The sequence below is a fragment of the Vespula vulgaris genome, chromosome 3, assembly GCF_905475345.1.
Source record: "Vespula vulgaris chromosome 3, iyVesVulg1.1, whole genome shotgun sequence".
Classification (NCBI taxonomy): Eukaryota; Metazoa; Arthropoda; class Insecta; order Hymenoptera; family Vespidae; genus Vespula; species Vespula vulgaris.
In genome coordinates this window covers 5,894,431-5,919,429 of record NC_066588.1, presented here as the reverse complement: position 1 = coordinate 5,919,429, position 24,999 = coordinate 5,894,431, and the positions used below count along the sequence as shown (strand labels likewise).

The following is a 24,999-nucleotide window of genomic DNA, read 5'->3' as shown; positions in this document are numbered from 1 at the left end:
TCTTTTTCCTCGTAGAATAAGAATCTATAAAGGATAATGTGGGTTTTCATTAAAAAAAGAAAAAAAAAGAAAAAGGAAAAAAGTGAACCTTTAAATAACTTCGAAACTGTCTAACAAGTAGAAAATACACAGATTATTTTTATTTTCCCCTTGAAACTGTGAAACTTTTGTATTCAACATTTTTCCCGATTTGAGATTTTTACATTGAAAGTTTTAAAATGAACACACCGTCTATACATATGCATATATAGATCATCGAGAATTATTTTTTTCCAATTTCTTCTTCCTTGCAAAAGATCTCAGGAAAAAAAAAAGGAAAAAAAATACACACACATATATACAGAATGAATTTATACGCGTGGTATATAAGCGAATCCTTCTCGAATGGCTCTAGCAATCCAAAGGAATTCGTTACGATTGGCTCCCGATAATCGACTCTCGAAAGAGAAATGGATAAAAATAATGGATCGTTCGTCGACTCTCCAACGATGAAGCTCACGATAAACCAGTAGAAATTGTCCTCGGAGTGTCCGTAGATAGGTTATCGATTTTCTAATTGAGCGTTACAGGTGTTTGCAGAGTCCAAGAGGCTACGTGGTGAGTGGGCGGGTGGGTTAGTGGGTTGGTTCAGGTAGGGGAAACAGGAGGAGAGAATAGTTCAATAACTAGAACGAATGTACGTATGTATTTCGAGAGTAAAGTTGTCCGAGAAACGCGATGGTCCCGGCTGTACCTGACAGAAACGCATTGCGCATTTCACGGTCCGCTTTAATTAAGCAATTATTACTGCTTATTGCAGTAGATATCGACCTTGCGCTTTTGTACCATCCCCGTCGCAATTCATTTTGCTCCTGGTTAATATGAACGTGCTAGAAGGAAATATTTGATAATCGTTTCGTGGTTATAACCTGTAAAATCCGAGTCACGATCATTCGTCATTTTTCATCTTCATTATCGTCTCCACTACGTGGATACATTAACGTTTAAGCATTTAACGATCGTTTCTAAAAGAATTCCAATTTTGCATGACGTATTCACAGCAAGCATAGCAATATTTTACATTTTCATCACGATATATTTCCACAATCTCTCATCGGATTCATATCGATCATATCTAGCACGCACGCACCATATCGAATTTTCCACTCGCACTAATGCACTTTTGTCTCTCTGCACGTTCACCTCTGGATCTGCACAGGTCTCTCCAGGCCTATTTACTTCACAGGTATGTAAATCGCAATTGGTGATGCGTGCATACACCATGTTATATCGTTTTTCTTCTATTGTGTTCCTTTTAATTTGTCTTCCATCATTGTCTTTGTCGAGCATTTGTAAAAAAAAATTGCATAAATTATATTGAGAGAGAGAGAGAGAGAGAATTATTCGGTATATATATATATATATATATATATATATATATATATATATATATTGTTTTTTCTTGTCTTCCATTTCCGTCAAATAATGAATCACGCGTTAAAAAAGGTTTATTATCTTTGCAATTTATGTAGCTATATATTTTATACATTATCTTTATGTAATTTAACAGAAAAAAAGAAAGAAAGAGAAAGAGAGAGAGAGAGAGAGAGAGAGAGAGAGAGAGAGAGAGGTATATCAAAATTGAATATTCATTAACAAATCGTATCCATTAACCAGTATTAAAAACCATATCGAAATTTCATCCGATGAAATATCAAAGATTTTCCATGCTATATCTCTTTTAATCAAGCATAATCAAGCATAATAATAATAATAGTAACAACAATAATAATAGCAATAACAATAACAATAACAATAACAATAACAATAACAATAACAATAACAATAACAATAACAATAACAATAACAATAATAATAATAATAATAATAATAATAATAGTATTAATAATGATATGTGGAACTGACACTTCAATATAACTTCCTCATTGCAAATACGCCATATTACAAACATAATCCACAAATACTGTTAAAAAATATACATAAATACAAAACTATATTGGGATATAACGATACATAGTAACAATAGAACGTAACAGACCAGATATAACACTAATAATAAATAAAAAAAAAAATTAAAAAATTGGCCACTCAATAATGAAGTAAAGGGTTATATCGAAGAAGAAAATTGTGTTTATTCTCATATAATAATAATATGTCGGAGCGTGCATATGTATTACGTCAATACCATGTCTCTTTAGCTTTCTTGAATAATTTTCTTAGAGATTACAACGCTCACGTAAGTTATAACCGTAATGGATTTTAATCCGCAAGACCCAGCACCGAAATTCCATTATCCGGCATCAGAGTTACCGCAAGCAAGTTACATAGCTTCGCGAAAGCGCGATAGACCACTGTATTGCAGTTAACCTTGATTTACAATAATGCGCTCTGTAACATTAACAACCTCTAATGGTTACGTATTGCTTCAATTGTATACATATAGATATACGTGTGTATGTATATATATATATATTGTGTGCGTATATATATACATATATATATATATATGTATGTATATATGTATATGTGTATGTATGAGTATACACATACGTATATTATGTGTGCTATAGATATACACACATATGTGTTCAATATACATTTTATAGCACCCCATATCCGCAATTACAACTAATTCTCCGCTACTCGTCCATCTGTAAGAAAATTAAGACTCGAGATTTTTAATATTCATATTTTTTCTTTATTTTTTTCTTTTGTTTATATTCACATAAAAGAGAAATAGTAGGCACGTGAAGAAGAAGCATAATTCGTTCCGAATTTTTCACATTCTTTCGTTTATAAAGAAAAGCGTTTTCCGCGGGAGAGCAAAGAACTCGTCCGACGAAATACTTTCGTTGTCTTTAAACGCGCGCAAATGCGAGCGGACCGCTCCAGTTCTTTTGCGCTCTTTGCGTTTATGTAACTTTAATTATTCGTCGGAAGGAGTTCCTTACGAGTTTGAACAACTTTGTAAGTAACTTGACTACGGAAAGCCCTGAGGGCCAGCAAGGTATGGAGGTGAGAGAGAATGGGAAAGAGAGAATGAGAGAGAGAGAGAGAGAGAGAGAGAGAGAGAAAGGGAGAAAAAGAAAGAGAAAGGGACAGAAAGAGGAGGGGAAGAGAAAAAGAAAAAGAACAGGGATCCGGTCAGAATTGGAAAATTTTTAGTATTCCGTTAGAAAACTTTTTAAACGTTCTAATTTGTTTATACGCGAAGCTCGGTAAATGAAAAAAGACGCGGTCACGTTTTTATTACGTTCGCTAACTCCTCTAACGAGGTATAATAATTATATGGTTATATCGCACGGTTATATCTAATTTTTCTTTACTAAATATTTTTTTCTATATTACTTATTATAGGTTTTTTCCTATTTTTTTATTCTTTTTTTTAAATCACAACAGAATTCCGATTGAAAGAAACGAATGGATATAGAAAATTATCTCTCATATTTCTAGTTGAAAGCGTCTGTCTAAAATGTAAAGAAGAAGAAGCAAAAAAAAAAAGAGGGAGGAAAAGAAAAAATGAAAGTAAAAAATTGTTGATAACGTTGCCGTGTCCCATACCAAACCCATCTCATGTTTAATGCGAAAGCATTTGATACAACGAGAGAAGTTCGCTTTAATTATAAATAGATCCTTAATTATTCGCTGACTCGCTAGTTCTCTCAAGCGAATCGATATTACTACTTGCGTCATGAGATGTAGCGATAAAACGGGATTAACATAGGTGTGTGTACACGCGAAAGTATTACCCTCGGTACTTTCATCTTGCATCGTTCGCGAGGATTGTTGCTCTCTCATGTTAGAACATATTATGCGTCATGCCAACGTCATAAGTATATAAATATGTATAAGTATTTGTTGTGTTTATATATATATATATATATATATATATATATATATATACATATATATGTGTATGTACGATTCTACTTCACGTTATTTTCGGATAATAGCGACCTTGCTTTGAAACGAGAGGGAGATCGATGCTCCAATTAGACTATTTCCTAATTACAAAAGCGCTCGTTCGCGCATTCTTCATGCACTCTCGCACTTCTAATAACGTCTAATCGATCCCTCCCCGTTATGCTTCGAACTACATAAAGCAGCAATAATTGCGAAGCTCTCGATTGTCGACGTCTCGTTTAATTATTCTGGATTAGTGGACATTGCGAACGTGAAAATGCGAGCGAATGTATAAACAGGATAGAGAGAGAGAGAGAGAAAGAGAGGGGGAGCGAGAGAGAGGGTAGAAACGATAAATGTGAAATTTTATGGAAGCTGCATGTTCAATGCTTTATTGCAATAATTTACTGATTCTGCAACGTACGTATATCGAGAATACGAATTATCATAACGTATCAAACGAACGTTCTTTAATTCTCCCTTCGTTGTTATTAACAAACGAAAATATTTCCAATAACCAGAACGATAATTCTTTTCAGACACTGGAAGAGATTCTCCTCCGGAACCAGCGCCACCGGAAGTACCTCCTCGTGGTCCATCTTTACACGCAACGCACACCCTACGTACTCAACAAACTCGAAACGGATGTCCTCCAAATGCTAGTGGAAATTTCACCGTACCAACGGATCAGATACCGTCGGAAACTTATTCGGGTGAGTTTTAATAATAATTATTTTACTACTAAGAGACGTTCCGATCTTGAACTCGGAACGAATTATAGTTTATTCCTAATTTAACCATTGAATATTTATTGAAATACTTTAGACGAAAAGATAACAATGGAGCGTAACGTTAGGAAACGACGTTTGGCTTTCGAGCCAACAAACGTTTAATTTGCTCGCAGCGTATCAGCCGCGTTCTCTCGCGGGTGGGTTATCCAAGTGCTGAAGCTGCGTTCTCTCTTGGTGCCACGTAACGCGGGGAATCTGTTTAAACTAATGGATAGTGGAGCAGGGGTTATGCATTAACGCCCCCGTAAATTCATTGCAAATATACTCGGCGTATATTCGTTTCTCTATATTTCTAGGTACATATACCGTTGGAGTATCGCGACGCCGACTAAACAGTCGTTTGTACGCTCCCGCAACGCTCTTCCCGAGCATTTGATGTGCTCGCGCGCACGATTTACATAGTACATTCGATTCGCGTTTAACTGCTGTCGTAAACACTTCTACGATAATAGGGAGCGAGGGTATTAACAAGTGCGGTTATCGGTTCGCGTTATTTCACCACCCTCCTCCTTTTCCTACCCCCTCATAGAATACAGTATAGTAGTAGTATTAGTAGTAGTAGTACTAGTATTAGAAGTAATAGTAGTAGTAGTAGTAGGAGTAGTAGTAGTAGTAGTAGTAGTAGTAGTAGTGAGACAACTTGATTACGGTTTCTTTTTACCCTCCTTTTTACCGTGTTTCCGTGAATTTCGTAAAATTCCGAAAGGGAAAAATTAAAAACAAAAATTGGACGAAAGAAGAAGAAAAAGAAAGAGAAAAAGGAAAAGGAAACGAGATATTTGTCGCTTCATTCCACCGGAACGGGTGAATGCTAGATTTTCGATAGGGATGAAAGGAGGAAAGGAAAATAAAAATTTTAAATAAAAGGAAAAAAACTAGAAAGGGAAAAAAAGGAATCGAAAAGAGATTGGAGTTTCTCCATGTAAAAATATTTACGAAGGTAACGTCTGAAAAACAACCCAGAAGAAAAAGGAAAAAGGAAAAAAAGAAGTGAAAGAAAAAACAAAAAAAAGGTCATAACTTTTTATCCTTTGCTTCTCCAACCCCGAGAGTTAATCGGATCACAAGTCGGAAATTTTTCTATCGATCGATCGCCACTACTCGAGAAAAAATATCGTTACGGTGGCTTTTCGGCTATGGCCCGAATCGATTCGCGTTCACACTTTCAAATGTGTTTGTTGCGTGCCTGTGTGTTGTGTCTGCGATACGTTATTCGAAATAAACGCGCCGGCCGGGATTTTGTCTAGAATAAAAATCGGTCTTTCCGTTCTCTGTAATATCGAATGCATTGCATTTCCGTCCAGGATCATCCGAATTTTATGGGACACATTGCATGGCTATATCGGCCGTGCATGCTTCACTCTGCTTACATGTGAATTTATTGTAATGCATTCTCGATAAGCCGTATTGTTTTACGAAGCGCAAAGTTTCATTGAATGCAATGTTGTTGGTGTGCATTCTTTTTATCGCTCGACTAGCAGCCTCCATCCCCGCGTATTGTGTGTTTTTATCGTATAATAAAAAAGAGGCCTACGGTCAACTTCGTTTCGAATTTTTCATCATTTCTATTGTATTCTTTTTATTTGTCTGTTTGTTGTTCTTTTTTTTTGCATCTCATATGTAATCATTTTTGTCGTTGAAAGTGATACTTTAATATACGTCAATAAAACTACACGAAAATAAAATGAGGAAATAATTTCTGTGTCTTTTTTTCTGTTTCCCTTCTTTTTCTATTCTTTTTTTTCTTGTTAAAAAAGGCTATGAGAAATGATAACGTGATCGTCGTATCGTTTAATAAAATCGTTCTTTCGCAACGTACGTACTTACGTATTTATGTGTGTGTGCATGTATGTACTGCATCAAAGTTATTACTCTGCATTGCCAAACGTCGTTTGTCGGGAGATATTTTCAATCGAACGCGAGGATAATCCTCAGACGAAGCTTTCTCCTTCCCTCTATCTCTCTTTCTCTTTCTCTTATTTTGTAGATTAATCTTTTAAAAGCATTTTTATTATTATTATTACTATTATTATTATCATTATTATTATTGTTATTACTACCATTGTTATTATAGCTACCAATAACCAATATTTATATCAACATTTGAAAAATCGTAAGATAAATTGATTCATAAATTTATACTAATTATAATATATTTCAAATTTGTATGTGTGATATTATTCGCGATATCTTTGGATTTTTTACTTCTCATTGATACATATACACAAAGTTGAAACGACATCGATTGAATGTTAAAAAGAAAGTCATAAAGAACGATTCCCTAAGAATATTCGCAACGGAAAGAGAAAGAAAGAGAAAGAGAGAGAGAAAGAGGAAGTCGAGAGAAGTTTTATTACGTCGAAAGGGAATCGGAGTAGATGGAATCGGCGTAGTAACTCGATTTCGCATAAATTCCCATCGTCGTCGTCGTCGTCGTCGTCGTCGTCGTCGTCGTCGTCGTCGTCCTCCTCGTCGTCGTCATCTTCGTCGTCGTCGTCGTTGTCGTCGTAGTAGTCGTCGGTGAAGACGCTTCGTGTCTATAATGGTAGTGGTAAAAGTGGATAGTGGAAGGACGAGATATGAATTTTCGTAAGAGCTCGTATCACTCTCGACGTTTGTTACTCGTAGAGTCGAGTACGCGGGCATAGCATAAACCGCAATTTTTCGAACAACAACGGTTATGAGAGAAAAGAGAATCTTATGTGTATGTGTGTGAGTATGTATATAGGTAATACTGTGCTCCTTGGTTTAGCTTAAACGATCACTTTGCGAGAAAAGAGAAAGGAATTCATTGCACACTCGGGAGAATCTCTCACGTAGAAAAGGTTATTATCATCTAGGGTGTTTAAATTTAAGGTATCTTTGCGTATCTCCAAAATTAGAACAAACTGTTTTTGTCCCTCGTGGAAACTACTGAGGGCTGCGTTCGATAAAGAGATTGTAAGAAACATTTTCTACTGGTATAGTATGATTATCATAAAATTACGTATACTTCGTTCGAACTAAATGATATTTTTTTGGGCCATCTTTTCCGTCGATAAAATAGAACGTAACTTGATCTTGCTTCCTTTCTTTTTGTTTTTCTTTTCTTTTTTTTCTTTTTCTTTTTCTTTTGTACGAATAAATCAAAATTATGAGAATAAATTCTCGACAATGTGTATACTTTAAGAAAAATATGAATAAGAAAGCAGCTGCGAGTTAGTTAGAATAATCCAAGAATCGTGAGTATATAGATCGTGAGTAAGGTGAGTCGCTTAATGACACCCTATAACTCCGGTGTAAGTTCAAGTGGTCGTCCGTAGTTCTTGCAAAGTTCGCGAAGAGAGCACGCGAATATTCACCGTCCGTGTCTCCCTCATCGTGCCTTTACGTTCGACTTTGTGTACGAGTCACTCCTCGAGATAATTGTGAGTATAACTTCGAACGATGCGAAAGTTATACCGTCCACTTCGTTCACAGTGATCCTTGAAACTTATCAATCGTCACGCATTCAAATTAACGAGCAAGTCGAAAGATTTTATCGCTTTCATAATAAAGAAGATCAAATTTTCAGGATTTTATATCGGGTCAGACTCGACAGGTCTGTCTTCAAATATATACGATAGAAAATTAAACAAAAAAAAAAAAAAAAAAAAAATAAAGAAAGAAATAAAGAAATTATAAGAGAAACTTATGGCGTTTATAAATTGAATTTAAAATTGAATTTAAAATGAATCCTGAACTATGTCCGGTATACGGGATATATCAAAAATATAATTTCGATTTGAAAGGGTTCAATTTGGTAAGAAATAGTTTGGAAAGAAAAGTTGTTCCTTCTCTCTGAAACTCGCCTAAGCGTAGAGCGGTGCAAGTTCTTCCACTATCCTGAACAAGGACGAGCCCGAGCCACGTTGGTTGTTTGCACACGCTAGGAGTGGGAAGATGGGAAAGGGACGGAGTTTGAGGGCTAAAGGTGGAGAAGGTGAAGAAAGAGGAAGGAGGGGTCGAAAGGCGGGCAAATGTTTGCCTTCTTCTGGGCTTTCCCGGCTTCACCCGACTAATGTCTCGCCGTTGGCAACGCCCGTTCGCTAAAGCGGACGGAAATTTTATTAGTATAATCGTCGTATTAGACGCGAGCGAGCGAGCGAACGAACGAACGAACGAACGAACGAACGAACGAACGAACGAACGAACGAACGAAGGAACGAACGAGCGCACGGGGTCGTTACACTTAAGCGAAAAAGTGTATGAGAATAGCGATCGATCGATCGAAAGAGAGAGTGACCGAAGAAAGAAAGAGAACTTCGATGGATATCTTTGTTTGGTCTCTTGGGTATGAAACGGAGACATCGTCACACTAATATTCGATAATGGTCGACGATTTTATCGAACAGGGTAAATGAAATAAAAATTTTCCGTTCTTAATATCTCCAAAAGAATAGAAATACTATCAAATATTAATCCATTATTATACATTTTAGGATAATCTACGGAATGAAAATAAATGGTTTCTCTTGTTTAATAATATAACAATTTTGGATACCTCGTCTCTTGTTAATTGATATAATTGATAATTAGATAAATAAAACAATATAATATAATTGGGTAATATAAAATTTCAATCGTTAGTCATTAGTCATCGATTAGTTATTACAAAGCTTTAACGTGGAACAACGATATCGTGAAATTCCAGATAGTAACAAACCCAAAAGATAAATATCGGTGATAGTTCGAACTCGGTAATGGTTCAAGATCGTATTTCTTCGTGGTTGGTGGGCGTTCGTCGTAACCCATATTAATTACTGGCTTGCTAATTGCTACTTATTAGAGAGTAAGCCGGGTACGGTTCGACATGCCATACACTGAACTCTGTACTCTATACTTTCTCTCTCTCTCTCTCTCTTCTCTCTCTCTCTCTCTCTCTCTTTCTCTCTTCCGTACTTGCCCCGTTCTTGCTTGCTTCTAACCTCATAGCATTGCCGATTAAATCTTCTCCTGTGTTGAGTATCGAAGGAGGAGAAGAGAGAGGTAGTCTCCTCGACGACGACGACGACGACGACGACGACGACGACGACGACAGTCGAATCCAAGCGTAGATACCTACTACTTGCTTTTGCCAGTGGCACTTTCTACTTAGTTGGAAACTTGGCATGGTTCGAAAGTCGATAAACTTGAAACACTCGACTCTCTTTCTTTAGATATTAAATTATTGTCCAACGATGTTGATCCATTTCTTTTTTCGAACCGTTTAATTAGCCAACAAAAAAAAATCTATCACGTTCGAACAATTTAATCGATAAGCCGGATTAATTATATAATTAACGAAATAGGAAAAGACATTTTTCACATTGACATTTTTCAACTGATTCATTTTCCCTTTAAAATTAACATTTGAATTCTTTTTCACGACTAAAAGAGACCGAGATCCTTCGAGAGTGACGATGTTAGGAGGAGCGAAAGGTCAAAACGCGTTTCGAGCAAAGTGTTTCGCGTCAAACGGTATCGCCCGGAATATTCATGAACGAATACGATGGGCACTGATAGTCGTTCGTAAAGTAAAACGTAACTCTATCGTCATGGAGATTTTCTTGCATATTCATCCTCCTGGAGCGCCGTTTACATATCGTCGTCTAGGTTACAGTAGTACGAGTCAATTATTCCTCTCTCTCTCTCTCTCTCTCTCTCGTCGTACCTAGATAGTATAATATATCTATCCTTCTCGTTTTCATTCTCTATGACTATGTCGATGCTCGGAGTTATCGAGAAAGCGATGTATTAACGTTCCTCGTCGAAGATTTAATAAGCCACAATTCGAACGATTTTCAAAATTGCTCGCTTTACTACCTTGCGCTATCAGATATTTAAAGTTCGTTGTTTCACGGTACAAGGGAAGTTAGTAAATGTAAATCATTGCTTTAGATTGAAAGGAAAATAATAATTATCATTAACGGTTTAATCCTGTGAATGTAAAAATAAATATACGATGAAATAATATATGTCGAATAGTAGAGAAAGAGAGAAAAAGACAATCGTGAATATAAATCGTATCTTTTGTTTCTCTCTCTCTCTCTCTTTCTGTTGAAACAATGAAAATCAAATATCTCAAAACTATCACGTTTCGAGGATAACAAAGTTATTTCATATTATTCATTGCATTGATTCTTATCCTCGGTCATGTTATCTGTCGCCTTTATTCGTACCAAATACGAAACACGTTAAATGATTTTCGTTGGATTAACGTTGATACAATTAGCCGATCTAATATCAATTTCGACCTCTATACAATCTCTCTCTCTTTCGTTCTTAAGATTACAGTGTAAGCGTAGGGTCGTACCAGGGTTCATTCTTATAGGTTGCCTTTATTCCGCTCGATTTATGTCGAGCCTAAGGGAGGCAAAATGAAGGAATGTAAACGGTATTACGATTAAGCGTAAATTAATTAATGGCATCGGCGTTAATGAAGTCGACAAGAAAATGACGACTCTGGAGGTCGATATATTAAAAAAAAAAAAAAAAAAGAAAGAAAGAAATAAAAGAGAGAGAAAAGAAAAGAGAAAAAAAAGAGAAAAAGGAAAAAAAGAAAAAAAAATGACACAGACACATACGCAAAGAGAAAAGGATAGACAAACAGAAAGCGAGAAAGAGAAAAGTTGGATCATCGAGCGTGTTTCCGTTTCGCAGGATCACGCACGATCTGTTTACGTGCGTCCGTTAAAATGGAAAAACGAGGCGCGTGCTGCTCGGGCTATCGATTACAAATTACTCCGTGCGAATTTACAGCGCGACCATCCGTGGGGAAAGCCCGCCGGCCGTTTTTATTATTTAACTGCGATGAACGTAACGCGGCAGAAGTCATCGACCGTCCGATTTTCCGTCTGTCTGCAAAGCGAAAGCGGGAGAGAGAGAGAGAGAGAGAAAACGAGCAATTGGGGATGGGATCAAAAATGTCAGCATCGTCGTTACTCGATCGCTCGTTATCGCGATTATTGTGCGTTTTCGGGGGGCGAACAAACGTGCCCGGGAGCGGTCAACGGGGATTGAAAGAGAAATAGGAGAGTGAGAAGGATAGTGGGAGGATGAGCGTTACGACGTGGTATCGTGTCGATGGCGGACACTTTGATTTTGCTTTTATAAACTAACCAACGAATACTGGGAACGCAAATAAACAGAAGGTTCTCACGCACACGTTTCTCGCAAAAGCCACTTAATATTTTCGAGCAAACGAATAAACTTCCATAGCGTCCAACAGCTTACTTTGCATTAAACTGGCTAATCCTCCAACGGGATATATTCTCCAACGCATGCTTCCGAGCTAGTTTCTAATACTACTTACCTCTGATTATTCCGGTTTATACTATTTTCTTCTTCATTCTCCTTTAAACGAAAATATTTTCGTAAACTACGCACTCCAGTTCGAAATATTAAGAGGTACCGTACGATAAGGATTGTTAATGCTACAGCTTTTCTTCCTCTTTATGTATTTACATCCTTTATTCATTATTATTCTAATAAGAGTTATAGCGAACAATAAATACTGGATTCTCAGGAAACAGATAGGAGTGCATCCGATTCGATTCATCGATTAGCCATTAGCACGTAAAGGGAAGCTAGCACAGCAATAACGACTACTCGCGGTTTTCTCTCTGCAAAAATGATTTCAAAACCTTTTATGCTCTATCAAGTGGCTAATCGGACTTGGCCGACTAGCTCGCTAATTACCACCATCGTGATTCGCTTGCTAATCGTTTTTTAATCAACCGAGTAGTCGATAGATACTCGAGAATGTCCTTTCATGTTCTCTGTAGAAATTTCTCTCTCTCTCGATTTTGTAATCAGCAAGAAGAAAAGTAATAAAGATTGGTGAGTAACTATAAGTGACTGGTATTACGAATTCTGCTCGGTATTTGTAGAAAAGTGTGCTGCGATAAGAGAAGCGCATTTCAGAAATAATTCTCGGTAGGCTTAAGCAAGATTCTCTTTCTCCCTCCTTCTCTCTTTTACTCTGTTTCGCGTGATGCGCCACTTCCTATAAATCCTGAACTCCGTTGCCCTTGCTCTACCCTTCCTCTTACCCTCCACCATTGTGGTACCAACCGGCATAACTCAAACTGTCCTCGTAGTGCCTAGCAAGGCTTGGATTTAGCGCGAGATCTTATCATCGAGACAACAATAGCACTGCCTCGTCCTCTCTCTCTCTCTCTCTCTCTCTCTCTCTCTCTCTCTCTCTTTCCCCTTCTATTCTTCGTCGACATTCGAAATACTTATCGTGGCCGGCGGCCGACTTGTAGCGGCGTGCCAACCCTGAAAATTTATAAGACGTTCGCCAAAGTATACCTGCTAGCTAGCTAGCTAGCCAGCTAGCTAAGCTTCTGTGCCAGGTGTCACGAAGTCACGCCGAATGCCGAACGAGGAAGAAATTTCATGCAACGATTTCGATGACTTCTTCGGATCTTGATGTATGCAGATTAAGAAATATCTGATGTAACTTTCCTTTAAAACTTTACCTGCCACGATTTCTTAAAATAAAAAATATTATGATCTTAAATGTAGACTCGTATGGTTACCAGTATTACAACATACTAAGGTTTAATTTAATATTACAATTAAATTTCGTAAAAATATATAACGTAGGCATATGCGCCGAATACTTATTATAAACTTCATTTTCCACGAAACCACGAAAATAAAATTGCATATAAAATATCTCTATTTGCATCGTTCGATATGAGATTCTTGGTCGATGATTCATTCGAATAAATGGATATCGTGAAAAGAAAGCCATTAAAACGACGTCGTCTTCGTTGATATTAAACACGAAGGGATACGATCATCCGATGGAAAACTGTGCGAAGGGTGGCAAAAATACGACACGACGACGACTGGAAAACTAATAAATGTCGGAGAATGCAAAAAAGTGCGAGACACGATTAATACCGAAGAGAGAAACAGAGAAAGAGAAAAAGAGAAAGAGAAAGAAAGAAAGAAAGTTAATGCACGAAACACATTACGCGATTATCGAATTCACGCGACTCGAATCGATAGTCTTAGCTCGTGAAAAAATATTAAAACGTGCTGGTCGAAAGTAAGAGAAAAGGGAAGAGAGGAAAAAAGACAGAGCCACTTATCGGTTGAAAGCAATTTTCAGCTTAAATCTTTCCACCAGGTTTCTTTATGGGGCTGATATATTTTTTCCAATAATATCTCTGCACGAGGATGATTAGCTATGGCTTGAACGCGTCTCGCCTACTACAGTAGCGAACCAAAAGAAAAAGAGAGATAAAGATAAAGAATAGTTTGCAATCAAAATCCCGTCAAGTTAGGCAAATTTCAAGATCGAAAAGAAAAATGAAAAACGAAATTTAAGTTCGTTCAACAACTCTATCTCTTATCTTTTTCTTTTCTTTTTTCTTTTTTTTGTTTGAAATAATTAATTTCCTCGAGAATACCTAAGGAAAAAAAAAGAAATGATTTCTCGTTTACGTATAAGATCGTCTAATCGCTCTAAGCGTAGCTAGAAGCTTTCCTTCGAACAGTCCCTAGACACAACTTCGCCCAAACGCAATCGTCTTATCTCCATTGTCCCGTGACTTTGGTGTACTTAATAGGACCAACCGAATTCCAGGGACGAGCCCTGACGAGGGAGCAATAAGAAGGTGCGAGACATCGCCGTTGGGAGGGTAAGAAACTGTTTGTCACGTAATTAATTTGAGATCAGGAAAGCCGAAGGTGGAATTCGGGACAAGAAAGGAGAGAATGGGAGGAGTGATGGAACAAGGCCAGACAAAGACCAACGTTGCTAAGATCACCCACGTAGTACTTGTTCTCAAAATGAAAGAAAAAAAACGGGGAGAGAGAGAGAGAGAAAGAGAAAGTTTTTAAGAAAAATAAAAAATGTTAAAAAAAAAACAATCAAATTACGTTTCTACAGGTTATTTATTATACTTACATACTTAATTTTTCCTTTTTCCTTCTCTTTTTCTTTTTTATCCATGTACTTTATTCCAACGTTATTCCATGTTATTCCATATACGATATATTGTATTAAGATGCACGGATCCGTATCTTTCTTTGTTACGTTCTTAGATAAATAATGGTGCTTAAAAGTTTAGTTTGAAAATACGGAGGCGTGGGCATCGCGAAGGATAGCAATTTGCACGCAGCTCGGTAGAGATAAAAAGAGAGAGAAAGAGAAGAGAGAAAAGTTGTGGTCGGAGAATGAGGAAGCGAAAGTAAGTAAAGGAGAGAGAAAGAGAGAAAGAGAGAAAGAGAGAGAGAGAGAGAGAGAGAGAGAGAGAGAAAAGGAGACTACCGTCCGAGGAAACTTGCGACGGGTATTAAGTCGTGCGCGATCCTATTAAACTTCTGTAAATCGAATTTTCCTTCCTTGGAAAAGCAGTGTTTCATGTAAGTGGATTGCGGAACGATTCAATGAGCATTATTATGCGCACCGTAATGCGACGCGAAATAGCGAACGGCAGGAAGCGTCGTTGAAAGGAAAGCGCTCGCGATTTATCCCATTTAACCCCCGATTGAAAAGGTTTTCCAAGGCCTCCGCGTTATTATTATTCGTTCACAATACCGTCACCATTACTACTACCATCATTGCAAGCAAGCAAGTTGAATTATTTTTAGACTCGATCGAGAGAAACTCCTGGGAAAGTGTGCATTTCATTTCACGTATTTGAAGGACTCATCGTTCAAGTTGAAGTTCAATACAATGTTTATGTAATGTTTATGATCATTCCCAGTGCGTCAATCATAAATACATAATGCAATATTCATCTTCGATAAAAAGAGAAACTTAGTGATCCAATGCATATACACTTACATGTTATAGAAATAATAGAGCTTTCCTTTCCATTCAATCACATTTTCATTTTGTTTCTATTCTATATTGAAAACTAACGAAGTATATACATCAGTAGTTTTAATACATATGTGTATATATATATATATATATATATATATATATATATATATATACATATGTGATCAGTCAATAATGTCGATTATCTCATTGCTATGATCATTCATAAAAAATAAAACCACTAAAAGTAATTCTGATAAATATTGTATATTCATTACGTTTAATTATTATTACAAAATGAATAAATGAATTTTATATTTCATCATTAACTTGTCACATGTTGTATCTTCAATATACCACACGTTGACATATTTCATCGTAAAATAGGACGGAAAAATACAAGAACGCAGAAAAGGAAATTCAGTTAAACGGAGAGAAAACTTTCACCATGCGCTATTTCTATCACAACAATGCTGTCGAATCTAGGCCACTGACGCAGCAGCACCAGCACCAACACCAGTATCAGCACCAACAGCAGCAGTAAAAGTAGTAGCAGTAGAAGCAGTAACAGCAGCATGACGAGGTCATAATTTAAAATGTGTATGCGGCAGGAAAGGTCCCTTTCGCTACGTCACGCGGTCAATGTGCAACGAGCTACAAAAGTCACGTCGACCAATCCAATTTCGATAGGAGATATCCGCTCTCACTGACATTCGAGGTATAGATACGCGACAACGATTTCCAAGGGAGAAAATAAATTCGGTTCTCGCAATATCCTCCTGCTCATACTCATCCTCCCCATATGTATATACAACTGCGGAATCGTCGACGGTGCTGTGCGAAACGCCACGCGGATTCTGTTTGAAAACGTAATATCCACACGGCTCGCGACACTTTACTTTACGTAATGACGTCTCCGTCTCTTCCGCGTTTCATACTTTTCTTTATATGCATTATATATGGTATACAGACGCATACGCGCACGTATATATTTACCTATACATATATATATTTTTCTATATGTAGGATATTCGATCAATAAACAAATTTTATACAAGTAAATATTTCGTACTTTTATAACATTGGAATATATTCGTTGGAAAATATTTTATTGTCTTATCAAACAAGAAATTGTTCTCCTTATTAGTATTACCTTGATGTCTGTATATGTAGATACATACGTATATATCGATTAATAAATAGAAGCATGTTTTACGAACGAATATATCTTTTTCTTCGAACTTGGAAAATGTTTTGCCGTCGTATCGAACAGAGAACGTTCCTTTTTTCTATCTTTTGTTCATTATTATTATCAATGATTATTATTATCATTATTATTATTTTGTTCTTTTTTCTTCTTCTTTTTTTTTTGTTCTCTCTTCGAAGGATTTCGTCGAATCACAGATATTATCTCGTTTCTTCTTCCTTAGCTTCTCGTCGACTCGATAAATATTCAACTGGCAAATAATTGAATCCTTACCGTGAATCCCCTTATAGTTGGTGCTGCTGCTACCGGTCGTTTTCTTCCGCTCGAAGAACTCCATCGGCAGTAGAGCGGTGCTTCTTGCGATACTCTCTTTTGTTTGGGTACCATGGAAATACACTTTCTCGAAATTAGTTGGCCGCCGGAATCACGCAATAAAGTTTCTCTTCCTAGACTACTCGCGGGATAAATTTCGAAGAATAATACAAAGCAAACGATGATTCCCCGTTTCGCTTTTATCGTGAAGATGATAGTGGTGGTGGTGATGGTGATGTTGTTGTTACTGCTGCTACTGTGCGTCGAAGCGGGTAAACACAAACTTACCGAAAGATTTGAACTTTCTCGCTCGATGCTTTTCTAGCTAAGATTTATGCATTCCTCGTTCTTCGTCGTTTATTATTAACCGCGTCAGAGTTGCGTCGATATCACCGAAGAAAACGAATTTCTAATTTAATTCTGTCCTTTTCTCTTTCTCTCTCTCCATCTCTCTCTCTCTCTCTCTCTCTCTCTCTCTCTGTATCTCCTTGTTTTTTTCTTTCGGAAAATCATAATCTCAAAATGTAAGAAAAAAATATAAAAAAAGAGATCTCGATCTAGAAGATTGGAACAAAAAGAAAACGTATATGAATAGAACAATTGTGTATATACATATATGGAAAAAAAGGAAAAAAAAATAAGAAAAAAATCTTTTAATTAACTATCAATCTTTCTATATGAAAGATATAAAACTTGTTCAGGTGCAAACGATGAAGCTAATACAATTAGTAACGTGTTCCAGGAAGATTACAGAGGAGTTAACAGGTCCAGTGGTAGGGTGGTGCAGGGTCGGGCGCGTTTTAAATAACGATTAGAATGAACTATTATGCGCTTATCGCGAGCTTACGTAATGTTCCGTTAGTAACGATCATAAGTTGCATGCGGGACCCGTCAGAATCCCAGAGGTGGTGCTGGCGTGACCACATCGCGTATTCAGATAATAGTGACCTGTACGTATGTACACGTGCGCGTGCGCACCCATACTTACAGAGAGAGAAAGAGAGAGAGAAAGAGAGAGAGAAAGGGAGAGAGAGGGTATAATGTGCCCATGCGCAATTAAGGGCTACGCGACGATCGGCTCGCTCTCTCTATAATATTTGCTTTTATATATGTATAGTTAGAAATTTATGTCGACCGTCAAGGAAAAAGCACATGATCTAAAGTATATGTTATGTTCGTGTAAAAAAAGTTTAAGTTTCAACGTAGTTAAGTAAATTTCTCGGACGAGATAACACATTTCTCTCTCTTTCTTTCTCTCTCTCTCTCTCCCTCTCTTTTTCTCTCTTTCTCATACATTCATTTTTTTTTAACCGAGTTACGAGTTCATTAATAAATTACTTCAAAGATAACGTCGGGGAACGAGAAGATAATCGTGTGCGGATGCTACAAGAAAAAGTCATTAGTAATTAAACGTGTTAATGGAAAAGTAGATACGTGTGCTTGGCTGAAAGAAAGAAAAAAAATAGGGGAAAAAAAGGGGGAAAAAGGGAAAAAAAATTGAGAAAATTTCCAATTTTCAATCCCCGAACTTTCCCTTTTCTCGTGCTATAAAAGCATATAGGTGTAGCCTCTATCGAACGACCCACTCTCCCTTGTCTGCTGCGTATCCCCTGAATTAATATTCGTTGGCTTATTTCATTTCGAGCCGATCAAGGTGTTGCGTTCTTGAAATTCTCAGCAAATTGTCCCCTTCGCGCCCGTTCCGTTTCCTTTTCTCTTCCTCTCCCTTAGCAGAGACCAGTCTCTATCTATCTATCTATCTATCTATCTATCTATCCATCTCTCTTTCTCTCTTTTCGCCATCGTCTCTTCATATTATTTCCGGAGACAGTCCCCCCAAGCCGTTATCCACATTCTGGAAAATTCCTATATATCGCACATATAGAAGGGTGACTCTGAGAGAGAAAGAAAGGGAACGTTATAGAGGGTGAAAGAGGGGAATAAAGAGAGAGATAAAAATACATCGATATAATTAGTAGAAATATTCGTGGCATCAGAGTTTCTTGGAAATAATTGAGACATTAGATTGCCCTTTGACGTTCGACTCTTCTCTTTCTTACGTGGATAATTTATTTCTCTACTTATATACACAAGCACACGCATAGACATATATACACCACGTAGCTATATGTATACCCAGCACATATTTATGTATGGCTATACACATCCATCACGTGGAATCTGAGCAGCAGGAAGTTATCCGAGGAATGCGAAGCGTCGTTATATCTTTCGTCGAGAGATTCTCGAGTGAAAGTTCGCGTGCCCGTAACCGTAGGCGACTCGACCGAATCTCTCGTGATTTTGACGATACGTGCCAAGTTACACTTTGGATAATAACCTTCGAAAGCTTTGATAATGTTCATCGTTCTTTTGTGATAGTTCCATTATCCTATTTATAATGTACAATTCAAAGAGAATATTAGAACGAGGAACAATATAGAATATTATCGGGCTCCAATCCAAAATCTTTTGGCAACGTTAGGATCATTGACGCACCTTCTTTGATTCTAACGATCGTAGTAATAATTTTCTAGGGAATCTAATAATCTCTTCGATATCCCTTCGTAACAATCGATGAATTCGATATTATCGGATATATAGTCTAAAAGGAGAAAGAAAAAGTAATGTGGAAAAAGTAATCGAAATACAGAAATAAAGAAAGAAAGAAAGAAAGAAAGAAAGAAAGAAAGAAAGAAAGAAACGTCGTCAACGAGGGGGTTGTATGGTTCTCTTCTTACTTTCAAGGAGGTTGCTTGGTGAAAGAGCGTTTAAACTTTCATGCTTGGGAAATCGTGCCAGGGCGATTTCAAGTATGCATAGGTTAATCAAAAAGTCGAGAGTATGGTGGATAAGAGAGAAAGAGAAGGAGAGTAGAAGCAGACGATGAAAGGAGAAAGAGAAGGAGATGGAGAAGGAGGTAGGACTACGATTTTCGATTTTCAAGATGAGGAAAGGGTGGTGGAAGCTGCATGGAGAGAAACGACTACTCACCTGGGAATACGTGAAAGGTGGTTGCTTCTACTAAAAGACTAACGTGGAGTCTCGAATATGTGTGTGTGTGTGTGTTTGTGTGATATCACGCTAGGTTTCCTTCGTTAAACCACTATTCGACTAGTTAAAATGTAATGACGATGCCACGCGTCTTTGCCACTCCCGACGGCCGAAAGCTAAACACAACGACACCGCTGAAATCGAGCTATGCATAGAAGATTATTTCTTATGCTCATCTTGGAATAAGATATCGGCACTTTTCTGCAAGGCAAGGACCTTCTACTAGCTCCCTTGAGTGTCTCCCGTGAAGATTACCGTCGACGACGCCTCTGGTCATTTTCTCTTTTACTTTCTCCTCCTTCTTCTTCTTCTTCTTCTTCTTCTTCTTCCTCTTCTTCTTCCTCCTCTTCTTCTTCTTCTTCTTCTTCCTCTTCTAGTAACGCTAGTGAAATCATTTTCCATCTCTCTTTCGTCTCACGTTCTACCGTTTAATGAATATTTTCGAACGAAGAAATCTCGAAATTCATGAACGTTCTACGTTCGGTCGCGTTAAGCTCCAACAGGGAAATGGCTGGATATTCATGGCTCTCAAGGAAACTCTACCTTCTTCTTGGAAAATTCTCAATTGTGGAAATACTCGGAAATGTTTTTACGATTTCACACGATACTACCAATATCATTCTTTTGCGTTACTTAATAAAATATCATCTGATAGATTATAACGAAACGAATATTTTAATCGATCACGAAGGAAATTTCAATATAAGTGCTTAGATATATTTCTGTTTGTTCTATGCGTATTACGTATTACGTGATACGAGCTTTACGGCCTTTCTCAAAGACTTTCGTGCAATTACATTGGACAGGGTAACTAATTAAACCGTAAGCGAGTGGGAAGATGAGTGTGCACGTATTATATTTGAAAGTTAATCGGTGAGAGAGTATAAAGACGAGCCGTCTCCGCAAACACGACGCATCCGGCATCGGGTTACTGAATGTTTGCATGGCGTACCATCAGAAGACATGGCAGCCACAACCGCGGGATTTTGGTTGTCGTCTTCGGAAACATCTATGTTTCAAGATGTAGACACAATCACTTGAGATATTCATCTTCCTTCCACTTTCATTATTTCATTAATTTTCTTTATCAAAAATTATATAATTCTTTAAGGCGTGATAAATAGAATTTTTTCCTTGTTTCGTTAAGCCGATACTATTAAAAATTTCTTTTCTTTTCTTTTCTTTTCTTTTTTTTTTTACTTTTTCTCTTATTTTCTAACAAATTGCAAATTATCTGTTACAATTAATTTTTTTATTACAATGTTATGACAACATCATCGAGATCGATTCCTATTAATTAACAGCAGAACAATTATAGTTTGTATTCTCAACCGTCAACATTTCTACCTTGTTCTCACGTCGAATTTTGATTTACGCCTTGCGGAGACACTCGAACGAGATAGTCGCGTCAAGTTTCGCTAATGGGATTTACATCTTGCTCGAGTTTAGTCAGCCAACAAGATCCATGACTCGTCTAAGACGCACACGTTGACGTGCTGCGTCCCGTTTGACGAACAGAGCACGATGTAATAATAATAATCATTATAACTCTGTTCCTCTTATTAACTCGCTCGCGAAATTTATCTCTCTCTCTCTCTCTCTCTCTCTCTCTCTCTCTCTCTCTCTCTATTTCTCTCTCTCTCTCTCTCGTCTCTTTCATAACTTTCGTATCATTTCGAGACATCGATACGAATGCCGTTTATTTCGAACGACGTTAATTAACCTAGACTTCGTTTATGCAAGAAACATTACTCATTTCTCAGTGCATTTTCACGGTATTAATTTTTCGAAGAAATGTAGAAATATTATACTATAATTTCACTATTTTGATTTGTTTTTCATATTTTTCTTCTCACCACATCAACCGCAAGGAGACGATAAAATTCAAAGAAATAAACTTGCAAAGTAAAATGATAGATTCGATTAGGGAACATCTCAAACAGTGGTTGGACTTCGATTCTAAAAAAATAACTTTGTTTTTATGATTTGTGTGTATATATGCGAATATTAAATTCATGTAGAAGAAAGATTGAACTCGACCTGCAAACACGACGACATCGGATCGATATTTGTGTACGCTCTACATCGTACATAAAAGGTATGTATAGAGGTATATATCTATATATAGGTGCTATATATGTATACTGTATATATATATATATATATATATATATATATATATTTAGTGGAGAAGGCTCGTCCGGTGTGTATTTTAATATGCAACAAGACTCGCTCGTTGCAGCACAGATTTTAACCTTTGTAAGTGAACAAAGCGAACGAGGTCGAACGAAGTTCTGTTCTGGTACTATCGTCGCGCTTTATCTTCCTTCCTTTCTCATGTTTTTTTCTTCATTCTTTTTTTTTCAAAGTACCATCGAAGATCTAGATACATATTTTTCCACGTTAAACGAGCGACCGACGTAGTTCGTTCGCTATACGACGAAACTGGAGATCTGAAATAAAATGAAAAAAGAAAGGGAGAAAAGAAAAAGAAAAAGAAAAAAAAGAAAGGGAGAAAAGGAACTAAAAAAAGAGATCGCGTTGAAATAATTAAAGGCTCGCTTGCGAGTTCAAGGGAAATGCCAATTAACCTTTGACGTGCGTTGAAACAAAACGAACGAACGAATGTTTCGTAGAGAATGTTCGGAAGAGTATCATATAAATAAACTTACTATCGTAGGATCGAGTGATAAATAAAAAAGTAAATGGAACAGGATGAAAAATGAATAAAAACAATTACAGTCGGCACGAGGGAGAATGAGAAATGTGTTTTTTATTTGCATAAGAGAAAAAAGATAAAGAAAAATAAAAGAAATAAAGAAAAAGAAAAAAAAAGGAAATCAAACACGTAAAAAGAGAAAAAAAAAGGAAGAGAAAAAATGAAAAGAAATTCTTGAACGTTACCATTCTGTCGAGGTAAATGTGTAAATTACACATTTAACAGTCAGATGGGAAGGTTCTTTCCGTCGTCCGTGGCCTTCTTTTATCTTTCTTTTTTTTTTCTTTTTCGTCGTTGCTAACCGTCCGAGCCAAAGCTCCGTGGAACTGAAGGTCCGACGCTCGGTCTGCCTTTTGCTTTTCGCGCGAAGGATTAACTCCATCCGTTGACGGTCCGTTCGTTCGTTCGTTCGTTCGTTCGTTCGTTCGTTCGTTCGTTCGTTCGTTCGGCCGAAGCGAGCAAGCTTTTTTCGTTGATGTTAGAGGAAAAGAGAGGATGTAACACGGTCGAGAAAAAAGAAAAGGGGTAGTATGAGAAGAACAAGAGAGAGAGAGAGAGAGAGGGAAAAAGAAAGAGAGAGATAAAGCAAGCAGTATGGCTTTGAAAAAGGGCTGCGAGAAACTCGCGTCTCCTGTACGAGCAGCCGCGTTAAAGTATTCGACCCCATCCCAAGGCAGCAACTCTCTTTCTTTCCTTTTCCACTTACAGCCCATATAATTCCCCCTACGTCCATGCAACATCATACACTCACTTATTTTTGCGCTACAACGATCCGAGCGAACGCATACCGCTGAGTTGAGCTTCGGCCCGGTTAAAACGGATATGTACGAGACACGTGTGTATATATACGTATATATCGGATAGAAAGACCGAGATAGAGAGACAGACAGACAGGCAGAGAGAGAAGGAGAGAGATAGTCGAAGGGTGGAATCGAAAAAACTACGGTATGAAGGGACGTTAGCAACCCCAACGTGGAGAGACACGCTCGGATAAATTATTACTTTCGTCTTCTCGTCGTGGCAATATCTGTGCTAATAGGAAATCACGAAGGGCTTCCGGCCTTGGTCGTAGGTAGCTACGTTTCGTCCTTTGCCAGCCGAGTCGCGTTTCGCTTGCTTCTCTCTCACTCTCTCTCTCTTTTTCTCTTTTAACGTCGGAGAAACGCGAAGCCGAGTAACGACGTGCTAGGAAAACTCCTTTTGCGAGCGAGTTCGCTTTACGAAGTCCTTTCCCCCCTCCCCCGCGGTGCTCGACGTCCCCCGCGGCGATACCAAATCATCCCCTTTCATAAGACTCACCCTCTTCTCTTTCTTTTTCTTTTCCTTTTACACGTACGTACTTAGATATCTAGTCTCTTTCTACTATCTCGTTCATCTCGATCGAGACATCTCACATTCATAGAGAATCGATGCCTAGTTCGATTCGAGACGAAGATGTTACTTCACTTTTTCTTTTTCTTTCTCTTTTTCGTTTTCTTTCATCAATGAATCGATTGGATTTAAGGGAGATAAAAAAATGATCGACGTATCGCCCCATCTCCCTCTTCCCCACCCTTAACCACCCCTCACTACCAACTCAGAGATCTCTCTGTCAATAAAGATGGATTATTTACGAAAGGCATTAACTTTCGAGTTATAGGTAATAGTACGCGTGTTAGTATATAGTTATTGTATAAAGAAAGAGGTACGACGTGTAATATTATTATACGAGGTAGCATAAAAGTTTTTATTATCCTGGTCGAGACGAATCCAAGGGAATCGTACTAGACGTTTCATTAAATGTTTTCCATCCCTCTCACTTTCACTTTCACTCTCTCCCTCTCTCTCTCTCTCTCTCTCTCTCTCTCTCTCTCTCTCTCTCTCTCTGAATTCTATTATCCACGCTTCGACTTATGACTCACGGCTTAGGAAAGGGAAGAAGAGAGAGAGAGAGACAGAGAGCTCACCCCGACAAATTAAAACCGCCATGGGTAAATTAATGTAACCCTCGGCGCGATGAACGTGTCTAATAAAACAACGTACCGTACCGTGTAATGAGGGGTAGTATAGCGGATTTAATATTCCCGTAGGCTATATAGTCGATAGATATAGAGGTCACTGGAACTTCACCCCTTTTCAGTCTTCTCTCTCTCTCTCTCTCTCTCTCTCTCTTTCATTCTTTTATCTCGTACAATTTTCATCCGGGATAAATCTCGATTGGAGAAAAACGATGGCTGAAGGTTTAACAAGC

General features: G+C 37.6%; 1 protein-coding gene across 5 annotated transcripts in view; it reads left to right on the top strand.

Annotated features, from left to right (window-relative positions):
- LOC127062823 (teneurin-a) overlaps positions 1-24,999 on the top strand; it is a 473,231-nt gene that overhangs the window by 180,647 nt on the left and 267,585 nt on the right. For 4 of the 5 annotated variants that reach the window (XM_050991642.1, XM_050991641.1, XM_050991640.1 and 1 more), the window contains exons 7-8: positions 1,199-1,225; positions 4,443-4,616. In XM_050991642.1, the coding sequence (XP_050847599.1) occupies positions 1,199-1,225; positions 4,443-4,616 (201 nt within the window). The remainder of the gene's footprint in view (positions 1-1,198; positions 1,226-4,442; positions 4,617-24,999) is intronic. The other variant, XM_050991645.1, reaches the window with a different exon arrangement.